The sequence below is a fragment of the Gekko japonicus genome, unplaced genomic scaffold (assembly GCF_001447785.1).
Source record: "Gekko japonicus isolate JY-2015 unplaced genomic scaffold, Gekko_japonicus_V1.1 scaffold253, whole genome shotgun sequence".
Classification (NCBI taxonomy): domain Eukaryota; kingdom Metazoa; phylum Chordata; class Lepidosauria; order Squamata; family Gekkonidae; genus Gekko; species Gekko japonicus.
This window is the reverse complement of record NW_015173681.1, coordinates 420,031-432,522: the sequence shown is the minus strand read 5'-3', so window position 1 is coordinate 432,522 and position 12,492 is coordinate 420,031. Positions and strand designations below refer to the sequence as shown.

At 46.4% G+C, this 12,492-nt stretch overlaps 1 protein-coding gene across 1 annotated transcript in view; it reads left to right on the top strand.

The window, feature by feature from the left end:
* Positions 1-5,260: 5,260 nt before the first annotated feature.
* LOC107120370 (chromosome unknown open reading frame, human C9orf152) overlaps positions 5,261-12,492 on the top strand; it is an 11,210-nt gene continuing 3,978 nt past the window's right edge. The window contains exon 1 of the mRNA XM_015423057.1: positions 5,261-5,489. Within this exon, the coding sequence (XP_015278543.1) occupies positions 5,261-5,489 (229 nt within the window). The remainder of the gene's footprint in view (positions 5,490-12,492) is intronic.

Genomic DNA, 12,492 nt, shown 5'->3' with positions numbered 1-12,492 from the left:
CAGCTTTTGCCCTTTATGTAGAGATGCAGCAGTGGAAGAACTTTGCCAGCATTTTGGGGGGGGGGGTGGCTCCTGTGTCAAAAGCGGCAGCGAGGAAAAGAAGCCGCAAGGTGAACATGTGAACCATTCTGATGACCTGACTACGGTTGCCAGCTCTGGGTTGGGAAATTCCTGGGGATTTGGGCAGGGGCGGATTAACCATTAAGCAGACGAAGCACGTGCTTAGGGCAACAGGGCCAAAGGGGGCACCACAAAGTTGGGAAAAGGGTGAAAAGCTTAGTTTATACAGTGTATTGTGTTATCATATGAATACATTTTTGTATTGCTGCAACCTGCATTGTATATCTGGTCAGACAGGTCAACAACTAAAATGGACTGGGGTCAGTGTGGAAAGGAGGGGAACACCAAGATGGGTCAGTGCTTAGGGCACCAGTGAGCCTTGATCCGCCCCTGGATTTGGGGATTAGAGCCTGGAGAAGGCAGGATTTCGGGACAGGAAACAGCGTGGGGGAGTACAGTGCCACAGAGTCCACCCTCCAAAGCAGCCGCTTTCCCCAGGGGAACCAATCTCTGTTGTCTGGAGATCAATTGTGATTCTGGGAGGTCTTCAGGCCCCACCTGAAGGCTTACAAAAATGTATATCACTGTGGACAATAAATATATGTTTGTGGTAAAACAATTTTATGCTTTATTCTTTATATTTTTCAGTAGTGTTGTCTAAATATTGGTATCAGATGTTATCAAAAATATATTTCACCAAAGCAATACATGGAGAAAACTACGTTTCACCCAAACAATATATCGAGTGCAGGTTTACATTCAGACAGCACCTTGTCAGTATCACGGTCACTAGTCCCACCGGACTCTAGTAACTGACCCATTTCGAATTGATTTTTCAAGGACCGTGATGTATGCATAAAAGACATAAGGCGCAATAATTTTTCTTTGTGCGCACCAAGGCTCTTAAGATAGCTCGTGATAGTGATACTGACAAGGTGCTGTCTGAACGTAAACCTGCACTCAATATATTGTTTGGGTGAAACGTATATTTGATACCAATATTTAGACAACAGTATTGAAAAATATAAAAAGAAAAAGAATCTCCTTTATAAATAAAAGCTGAATGGTGGTGGTACTTCTCTAGAACATTCCACACGCTCCAAAATCAGTTCGCTCACTGATCTGTCATTCAGAGGGTCTCCCTATCTACTGGCTGCTTTGCCTGAGTCCTGCCTCCAACATTCTAAACATTTTGCTAATCCTCTCCCCCCCATAGCCAATCAGAACACAGAGGTTATTTGCATATGCAGCCTCATTGGCCTTTGCCTCGGAACACAGAGGTCGTTTGCATATGCGACTTGATTGGCTTTTGCCTCTAACATTCTAAACAGTTTGCTGTTCTAAGGTAAAATGTGTCCAATCTCCAGGTGAGGGCTGGAGATCACTCAGAATTACAACTGCTTTCCAGATGGCAGAGATCAGTTCCCCTGGAGAAAATGGTGGGCTCTGTATCCTTATATGCTGCTGAGGTGGCCCCAGTATGACAGCCAATGTGACGTAGCAGTCAGGGCTTCAGAGCACGGGAGAGGCTGCAGGTGTGTGGGGGGTGGAAAGCTGAAGAGTGAGGGGGAAATAAAGGTAGGTTGATGATTGGCTGGGAAGGAGATGGGGTTGCCAACTCCAGGTGGGAAATTCCTGGAGAAGTGAGGGATGGAGCCTGGAGAGGGTGAGGTTTCAGGAGGCGTGGGACCTCAGACAGGTACGAAGCCATAGACTCCACCCTCCAAACCAACTATTCCCTTCTGGGGAGCCATCGTTGCCGATCTCCAGGTGAGGACTGGAGATCACTCAAAATTACAACGGTTCTTTAGGTAGCAGAGATCAGTTCCTCTGGAGAAAATGGTGGACTCAGTGTCATTATACCGTGCTGAGGTCACCACAGCAAATTGACATTGAGTGTCCAAGGCCGGGGCACCCGCCCAGAGCCTCTTTCTAGAGGTCGTTGCATTTATTTCCACAACGGGCCTTTTTCCTAGTAAAGCATAAAATTATTTTACCATAAACATATATTTATTGTACACTGTGATATATATTTTTTGTATGTCTTCCTAACACTGTGACCCTCCGTTTTTGTATTTCCCACCTGGAGGCCGGCAACCCTCTGTGACCTGACACACACAAGATTTTTCTGTACATTTTCTTGCCACACTGATCTTCTGCCTTTAAAGGAGGCATTTTAAGCAAATGCCCAGGGGGATCGGGTTCTCCCAAGACTGTGTCTCCATGCTACGGGTCCTCAGCATTTGACCGTAGAGTCCTTTGACTCAAAGATAAGTGTTCAATAGTATTATACAGCGATTTAGATAACAATATAGCTAAAGGCTGGCTTAGAATAACAACAGATTGGCCCCGTCTTTTCACGGCACACGTGAGCCTTATCAAACTCCGTTTGAAAATTAATGTTGACTTATTGATTAGACGCGATCCGATACAAACTCGAGCCTTTTGATGAGGCTGCCACAACAGCAGTTCCATTGACCTACCCAGAGATCTCAGAATACCATAAATGCATGCTTCTGACTTATAAAAAATATTTTTCTAAGCTGGAGGACAGCTGCAGAGCACTTGCATGAGTTGCGACTCAGGCTAGAGGGCAGGTTTGCTGAGTTTTGGTGACGGTGTTTTACCCCTAAGGATAGAAAAAAATGGAAAGAGAGTTAGATGACACAGTCCAAAATTGCATGCACATTAAGAAAGGTGAGATGTAGCAACCCTACTTACCCTCAGCTCCCCCCTATCTCTCCTGTTGAGGTTATTTGGAAGATAAAAGGAAAGTGTGTAATTTTGATCCCCCCCCCCAAGGATTGGCAGAAACTCTCACAATTTCTCTTGCCTCTTCTTCCTACAGAGAGCCAGTATGGTATAGTGGTTAGGAGTGCGGACTCTAATCTGGGAGAACCGGGTTTGATTCCCCACCAGCAGCTGCTGGTGTGACCTTGGGTCAGTCACAAGTTCTCCCAGAGCTGTTCTCTTAGGGGCAGTTCTCGAAAGAGCTCTCTCAGCTGCACCTATCTCACAAGGTGTCTGTTGCGGGGAAAGGAAGGGAAAGGAGATTGTAAGGTTCTCTGAGACTCCTTCAAGGAGGGAAGGGTGGGGACTAAATCCAATCTCTTCTTCTTCTACAGACAAGTACCTTAGAAAAGGTGACCAAGGCCTACTGCTTTAACATTTAGCCAAACATATCGTTCAGAAGAAAGACAGTGTTTGCATACCTCTGCAAAGAGCTGTTCCTTCCTCTGTCAGAGCCAATTTATGCTTTTAGAAGATTCGCATTCCTGGGCTGTAACCTCATCAGACTTCAGGAAGGTGATTTCTGTGTTTGAATACTCCTGGCATATCAAAAACTCTATGCATTCATAAGGGATAGAGTTCCCATTCAGACGTCATTAATCCGATGAGGTATCCTTCAGTGTGATGCATACAGGAATGAAAGAGGTTTGTTAAACTGAAGTTACCTACCTCATAGGGTTGTTGTGAGGATCAACGGGAAGAAAGGGAGAATGTGTGAGCTTATAGTCCCATTCAAGAAGGAATGTAAAAGAAATAATTTTTTAAATTTTTTATGCATTGGCTACCATTTTAAAAAATTATTTCCTTCACTTGTATTTTTAAAAAATCCTTCTTTTACATCCTGTATTCAAGGGCTATGGGGCATGGTATAGCCTGATCTTGTTAAGATCTTGGAAGCTAAGGAGGGTTGGTATTTGAAGGGGGGACCACCCAGAAAGACTCTGCCGAGGAAGGCCATCTGCTTCTCACTTGCCTCGGAAGCCCCTTATTGGGGTCGCCATCATTCAGTTGAGACTTGACTGTACGTAGGTATCTAACCATGGGCTGGCCCTGGAATAACAGCAGCCCAAGCTCTTCTTCTCCACACTGACATGGGCTCTGTTGACAGTGCTAAGACTGAGGTTATTTTTAAAAAATCATCCATGGCCCCAGTCACACAGGCCGGATATCGCGGGGGGGGGGAGGCGTGGCTGTTTGCCCCAGGGCAAAATAACGTGCGGTTGCGCCAGCAGACGTACCGTGGAGGTCCCATGGTAGGGGGGAGGTGCCGAGCACACCACAATCCTGCGCCGCGGCAAGCGGGTGTTTTGTTTTCCAGACACCAAAGTGTGCGCATGCCCCGTTGGGTGTTTGTGCGCATCCCATGGACAGTTGGAAAAAAACCACCTTTATACGAGGGGGCATGGGTGGGCACCGGAACTACCACCGGAAACGCGATCAGACGCCCGCCCTTGCCCCGCGGTTACCGGAAACTAGAACCTTGGGTTTAACCGCGCATCTTCAGCGGGAAGCCTCAGGTTCGCCATAGGAACTCTACGCTTCCCAGATGTGGTGGTGAGATCGCGCCCGGAAAATCCGCCTATCTTCCGTCTCTCTAGCATGCCTAATGCTCCGTGTGACCGCAGCCCATATGATAGAACCTACCTTTTTCAAAATAGAGATAGGTGTTCCTTGAAAATCTCCCTACCTTGTGAGACTCTGCCCAGGTAACACTTATTGCTGTTGCTACACTTTATTGTAAAGTGAAAGAAGCCCCAGTAGCGTTCTAGGAGTGTCTGCAATGAACTATGACTAAGGCAAATCTACAATAATCCGTCCCCCCCCCCGTCCCCCCCGTCAAAATGTTCATGCAGACAAGGGGCACCCATGGCTGACTCTGTACATGTTGCATGATTTGTCTGTCGTTCACTTTAATATGCAGGAAAAGGGGAAGCAGCAATAAAAGTCTTCCTTGGAAAAGCAAACAAAGTAACAAGTTACCAGCCAATTTGCCACAATAATAAAATCATATAAAATGAAACAAAAGTCACAGGCAAAGTGAAACCAATGAGGCTGACACAACGCATAGCAGTGTCACTTTAAACACCACAATTGCTCCAGAAACCAGCATCTCCCAGCCCTTGGTGCAGTTGGCGGCGCTTAATGAACTTCTGTGTTTCTCTGTGGCTTTTGGCAAGAGCTCCGGTGTTTGGCCTTAAGTCAACACCGGTTCCAGTTGACCAGTTCTTGTCATTTCAGTCTGCGTTCAGAGGTTCAGAACACGCTGGATGTGTTCAAAGACAAGTTGGCCCGCGATCAAATCCAGCGGCTCCACACCAGGTACAGAACAGAACCCGATCAATGCCAGAGAGCCTCCTTGCGTGTGGCTCATTCAGATGTGACGGACGCCCTTTGCTTGGGGGCAAGCATCATGAGGGAAATGCCTTGCTTCTGCCTGATTCTGTCTTTCTTATGGGAACAGATGGTAAAGGCTTATAAATATGTGAGCGGTATTTTCTTGTTGACTCATCCGTCAAACCAGCCAGCCTCAGATTGTTCCGGGCAGCCGACCAAGATGGACGTAAGTTTACTCGAAGAGCAGTACGGTTCCCTCAAACAGAAGCAGAGGCTGCAGACGCACATTATTGTCTTTAAAACAGGTACGTTTTCCCAACTGGACTTTGAAAACTGGGGCGCCGAAAACACTTTCCAAATATTGTTCATCTGAAACAGGTGTTAAGCAACAGGAACTGAAAAACAGGTTGAACGGCAAAGAAAGGTTAAAGTATTGCATATCACCGCTTGCCGTTTGAATGGTTAACTAATAAACTGGAAAGGCCAATGTTTCTTTTGTTAGTTGTTTTATGCTTGTGGCGGGGGTGAATGCCTTTTTTTAAATAAATGTGTTCCGTAAAGTGTGTATTAAATTTTGGGTCTTTGCTGTAGCATGCTCCCGTTCCAATCCGGAGGAAATTAGTCACAGTCGTCGCAACAGGTTTGCCTCGTTTTCTCTGGACCGGGGCTATTAGGTATAGAGAATTACCGTCTGGGTTCCAGAAAGCAAGATGCGCAAAGAAAATAAGATCATATATTTACAAAGTAACGTATATCTGTAAAAGAGCTTACGTTTTCGGTGACCAGAAGGCTGGGGTAATGGCAGAAGAAACTCTGGGAAATTTTAGGGCTGCAAACATTAGCCCATTTACTTGGGAGTGATCCCGTTTTTACCCGGTAGGACTTACTTATTACAGTATTTATCCCACCTTTCTTCTGTGGAATTCAGGGTGGCTGACACAGTGTTCCTAGAAGGAGTTGTCCTGCCCGTGCCCCCACCAGACTAAGACCCACTTATCTGCCATGTGTACCTTCACACCATATGTTGGGACTCTTTTCCAGGTAAAGGTCCCTGGGGAAGGTTGGAGGACATACTCTAGTCTACACAGCAACCCTGTTGAAGCTCAGTCGTCTGTGCCTGGACAGGAAACCCCAGTGATGGCGAACCTTTTAGAGACCGAGTGTCCAAACTGCGACCCAAAACCCACTTATTTATCGCAAAGTGCCAATACAGCAATTTAACCTGAATACTGAGGTTTTACTTTAGAAAAAACAACTCATACATTAACTTAAGATGATCCAAACAAAGTAAGGAAAGCAATCCTAAATGCTTTCATTTACTTAAATGAAACCAGAGAGCCAGTTTGGTGTAGTGGTTAAGTGTGCGGACTCTAATCTGGGAGAACCGGGTTTGAGTCCCCACTCCTCCACTTGCACCTGCTGATGTGACCTTGGGTCAGTCACAAACTCTGGCACAGATGTTCCTGAAAGGGCAGTTTGTGTCATAGTTCTCTCAGCCCCAACCACCTTACAGGGTGTCTGTTGTGGGGAGGGGAAGGGAAAGGAGTTTGTAAGCCGCTCTGAGACTCCCAAGTGAAGGGCGGGGTATAAATCCAATCTCTTCCTCTTCTTCTTCTTAAAATTATTTGGCAGAGAATTCGACACTTTTATGATGGCCTGGGCCTGGCTGGGGCAATGGCACGCGTGCCCACAGAGAGGGCTCTGAGTGCCACCTCTGGCACCTGTGCCATAGGTTCACCACCACTGGGAAACCCCATGCATGCCCATGTATCCCATGATGGGAGAAAAGAAGGGCATTAATGCAATAAATGAACAGGGCCTTGGAAGGCTACGCTCCCAATCCTTTTCATCCACAGTAGCAGATTCTGTACAAATTACTTCACTTTATGGTTGCCAGCCTCCAGGTGGTGCCTGGAGCTCTCCTGGCATTATAACTGATCTTCAGACTACAGAGATCAGTTCTCCTGCAGAAAATAGCTGTTGGGGGGGGGGGGCAGACTCTATGGCAGAGGTGTCTAACTCATTTGTTATGAGGGCCGGATCTGGCATAAATGTCATTTTGTTAGGCCAAGCCGTGTGCTGGGTGGTCCACGGGAAAGGGAGGCCCAGCTGCCGAGTCCCAGGCTCGGTGGCAGGCCTAGGCCCCTGATGTGAAGTAGTAGAAGAAGAAGAGATTGGATTTATACCCCACCCTTCACTACCCAAGGGAGTCTCAGAGTGGCTTACAAACTCCCTTCCCTTCCTCACAACAGACACTCTGTGAGGTAGGTGGGGCTGAGAGAGCTCTTTCCAGAACTGTCCTTGAGAGAACAGCTCTGACAGAACTATGGCTTGCCCAAGGTCATCCAGCAGCTGCAGGGGAAATCAAACCCGATTCTCCCAGAGTCGGCGCACTTAGCCACTACACCAAACTGGTATGGCAGAAACTGCCAAAGAAGGCTCCCTCATGGGCCAAAGCACATCTGCCACATGGGGGGACATGAATGCAGCAGCAGCAGAGATGGCTGCCAGCAGGCCCCAACAGAGGATTGTCTGCACACACACACACCCCACATGCAAACGCTGATCCCTGCGGCCATCCGGGCCAGCATCTTTGGAGCTGCAGGTCAAGTGGCTGCCGTGGCTCCCAACTTACCAGTGAGGCTGTCCCAGAAGTGAAGCCACTTTGGTGTTGTAGTTAAGTGTGCGGACTCTAATCTGGGAGAACCAGGTTTGATTCCCCACTCCTCCACTTGCAGCTGCTGGATGACCTTGGGCAAGCCATAGTTCTGTCAGAGCTGCTCTCTCAAGGATAGCTCTGAAAAGAGCTCTCTCAGCCCCACCTACCTCACAGGGCGTCTGTTGTGGGGAGGGGAAGGGAAAGGAGTTCGTAAGCCACTCTGAGACTCCGAGTGAAGGGCGGGGTATAAATCCAATCTCCTCCTCCTCTTCTTCTTCTGTTTGGCTGCTGCTGTTGAGGTTGTTCTGCCATGCTAAAGCCACTATTGGAGTGGCTCCACTCCTCCGAGCAGCCTCCTGTTCCCTCCCTTGCACCAGTTGCTCGCGGGCTGCATAAGAGCCCTGGACGGGCCAGCCTCGGCCCATGGGCCTTATGTTTGACACCCCAGCTCTATGGCATTATACCCCACACACACACACTGAGCTCCCTCTCCAAAACCTGCTGTCCCCATGCTCCACCCCCAAAGCTCCAAGATTTTTCCAGCTCAGAGTTGGCAACCCTATTTACTTGTGTGTGTGTGTGTTTTCCTTAAGGCAAATTTTCACTTTCTTAGGGTACCATATGTCTTTTTTGATCGTTCTGCCTGCAGTATATATTATTAACATTCCACTGCTCCTAAATTGTTTGTTTAGGAGGTCTTTATCTAAAAATTAACTAAAATGTGTTAAAAACTCAGGGGGGGGGAGGCTGTTGTAATAACCTAATTTGGGCTGAAATTTTGCTATTGGGGTTGCCAGCCTCCAGGTGGGACCTGGAGATCTCCCAGATTTTTAATTGGTCTCCAGACGACAGAGATCAGTTCCCCCTGGAGAAAATGGCTGCTTTGGAGGGTGGACTCCATGGCATTTTGCCCCAAAATCTCCAGGAATTTCCCAAGTCAGAACCGGCAACCCTAAGGAAAGGTATCAACAAAATATATAGCCATGCCAGGCCTACATTTTAATACCTAACCAGGACAGAATGCATTGCTTTGGTCTGCTGGCTATCAAACTATGTCATCATGGGCCTACCAACCAATCAGGTCAGGCCTGTAAGGGAGGCCTGAGGAAAAGCAAATCAAAGGAAAAGAGAGAGAATAGAATCCATGCAGGTTCACCATGCAGTATAAAGTCCTCTGGGAAGAATCCCTGGGCAGGTCAAAGGAGAAACACCTAAGGCCTTACAGGCCCGGGACTCACATTTAACACCCAGGTAGCAGCATGGAACCAACTAAGCATTAACCACATAACAGGAAATCATGTGACGTCAGAGTTATGTAACAGGAAGAGGAGGAGCCAGAGTTACATCTTCACCAATGGTGGTGGAGTTCTGCTTTACAAACACATACAGCAGTGAAGGGCCAACTGGTAGAAGGGGAACCAAAGTAGGTAGAGTTGCCAACCTCCAGGTGGTGACTGGAGATCTCCAGGGATTACAACCGGTCTCCAGACAGCAGGGATCAGTTCACCTGGAGAAAATGGCCACTTTGGAAGGTGAACACTATGGCATTATACCCAACTGAAGTCCCTCGCCCTCCTTGGGGTCCATCCCCAAATTCTCCAGGTATTTCCCATCCTGGAGCTGGCAACCCTAAGGGGGGAGGGGAGAGAGAGAGAGAGAGAGAGAAAAGGTAAGGGTGTTTTAATGTATGGAGACTTCTCTCCCTTGTTACCCTAGCATCATGCAGCTGGTCTGGATTATGTGGGGAAGGAGCATGTAAGGCAATGGCTAAAACACTGAGGCTGTAATCCCAAGAATACTTTCCTAGGAGTAAGTGCAATTGAATAAAATGGAATTTACTTCTGTGTAAATCTCTGTAGACTTGTTTCCTAACCCGCAAATAAGGAAGTCTGTGGTTCAAATCAGACCTCGACCATGAACCCTGGAACTAGGTCCTTTGCCAATCTCTCTCTCAGTCCTGCCCCTTCCTGGTTTGCAATAGGGGAATGATTGCATTTTATCAAAAATATGACAAAATATACAAGTTCCATGAATAAAGTGCTAAGCGTTACTATTCTACTTTCCACCTCAATGTCGTCCAAGAGGGGATGCTATATTGGCAAGTATAAAGGTGGTTCGTGCGATGCAGGACAGAGAGATATGAAGGGCCTGGTGTGGAAGCTGATGCCAAAAAGCCAGTTCCCTAGGTCAGCAATCAACCCACAATGGTAGTATTATCTAAATTGGACCTGAGATTTTTGAATTCATTCATTGTCAACAACAGTTGCTCTCATCGATCATTTTATGACAATTTGCGGCTGAATATTGTGGAGCATTGTTTGTGGGGAGTTTCAGTTGGAACCTTCCCAGCACCAAGTTTGAGAATTCCTGCTTCTAAATATTTGCAGATATCTTGACCCTTTAGAATGGCCTATTATGCACACACAGCTTACTGAAGAGAATCCAAGCAGTCAAGCCTTTCTCCAGTGTATTTACTATGCAGCTACAACCAAAAAATGCAGTTTTTCTTAATTGGGGTGGGAACATCACTTCTTATGTGTGGGGAGTGCAGTCCAAAGGTTTTCTTTAATTTATGCAATTGCCCTATCACAGCTGCACAGTAGCATCAAGTAAGTGCCTTTCATTTAAATCCTCCTGGTTCGGTTCCTTAAATGAACGGGAACACAAAGGAACCCAGGCAGAGTTTTTAAGAAATCCTGAAACTGACCAAACTGTTTTTTTGAAATTGACTAGAGCAGCTGTGAAACTCCCTTTTCTTATTGCCAAGCTCTAGTGAATTCTCTGCTGTGTTATTGGTGACTGAGAAAAATGGAAAAGAGTCACCACCCTCTGCCATCCCCTTCTTTCACTGCCAAACGAGCACCATTTTGAATTTTAAAAAATTGTTTTCCTCGTAGTTTTAATTTTCTTATAAGCAGTATGAGACTAGAGATAAAATGTTAAATCTTACATGTGCAACAGAGTGCACAGTAATGCCTCCCTGCAGCCACAGCTCAGCCAGGATCATTGTGCCAGCAGAGAGCTGATTTATTTATTTATTTATTTTATTCAATTTATACCCCGCCCTCCCCGCAATGCGGGCTCAGGGCGGCTTACATGGAGGCAACGCCAATATAAAACATAATTAAAACCATTTAAAATCCCAACAGTACAAAACATTTTTAACAAGTTATTGACTAAAGTGCTCTAGGTGTTCAACATGGTATTTCACAGATGGCGTATTTCGACTATTCAGCATCATCTGCTCCAGGGAAGCGCTGATATTGGAACCCTCCAAGTAATTTCTCTTTTTTTCCCCAGTGATCCGAGACTAGCGATAGTCCCATATCGCTAGACTCATGCCACTTGTAAAAAAAAAAATTAAAATGTAAAACAACAAGGGAAAAAATAATCTTTTTCTTGTGCACCGATGAATGGCAGCAGGTACAGAGTGGGCGGAACAACCTCAATGTGGACAGGAGAGTGACAGCTAATGGGCGAGGGAAATCCACGGGAATCTGTACACTTTTGAATTACCTTCAGCTCGAAAGCAAAACAAGGGAAGAATCGGCACAAAACCACTCTGAGAAAACCTGGAAAAACAGTGGCTAGAAAGTGAACTGAGTGATGAAGGGGAGGAAATCAATGCAGAATGAAAAAGAAAACCTGACAGAGATGCCTAACAAAAGCAAGGGAAAACACCCGTGTATAATAGGCCAGTGAGAGGCATAGGGCGTTGTTTTTAGTAGACAGTTTGCTATTCAGCTATTTTGGCTGCTCTTCACCATAGTTCCCATTTTATTTATTGAAATATTTGTACTCCGTCAGGGCTCTTTTTGTAGCAGGAACTCCTTTGCATATTAGGCCACATACCCCTAATGTAGCCAATCCTCCAAGAGCTTACAGAGTTCTTCTTACAGGAGCTACTGTAAGCTCTTGGAGGATTGGCTACATTAGGGGTGTGTCGCTTAATATGCAAATGAGTACCTGCTACAAAAAGAGCCCTGCCCGGGGCGGCGGGTCCAAATATACCTGTGCAGGAAAGATGTTCAGAGCCCCTGGGTTGCCTCACTCGATAGGGGATGTCAAATCGAAAGCATGGGGAAAAAACCTCTTATAATGACCTTTGGTGCACACATAAACCACACTGGGAGGTTTGTCTTACGAGCCACTCTGTGTATCTCCAGTTCAATTCAGTTCCAGTTTTGATGCAGGCAGACATGAGTCCAAAAGTCCAAGAGAGATGGCAGCAGACAGGATGTCATTATGGTGAAAAAGAGGGGCAAGCAGAGGAAGTATGCAGGGGGAAAGCTTAACCAACTGAAGGCCTATGCTAGAAAACCCATATGGCACCTAGGGTTGCCAGCTCTGGGTTGGGAAATACCTGGAGATCTGGGGGCCGAAGACGGAGGAGGGCGGGGTTTGGGGAGGGAGGGACTTCAATGGGGTACAATACCACAGAGTCCACCTTCCAAAGCGGCCATTTTCTCCAGGGGAACTGATCTCTGTCGCCTGGAGATCAGTTGTAATTCTAGGAGATTTCCAATCAGGACCTGGAGATCGGCAACCCTAGCGCATACACACCCCCTCCCAATAATTTATTTATTTATTTATTATATTTTATATATTATATTTATTATATTTTATATATTATATATAATATATTATAT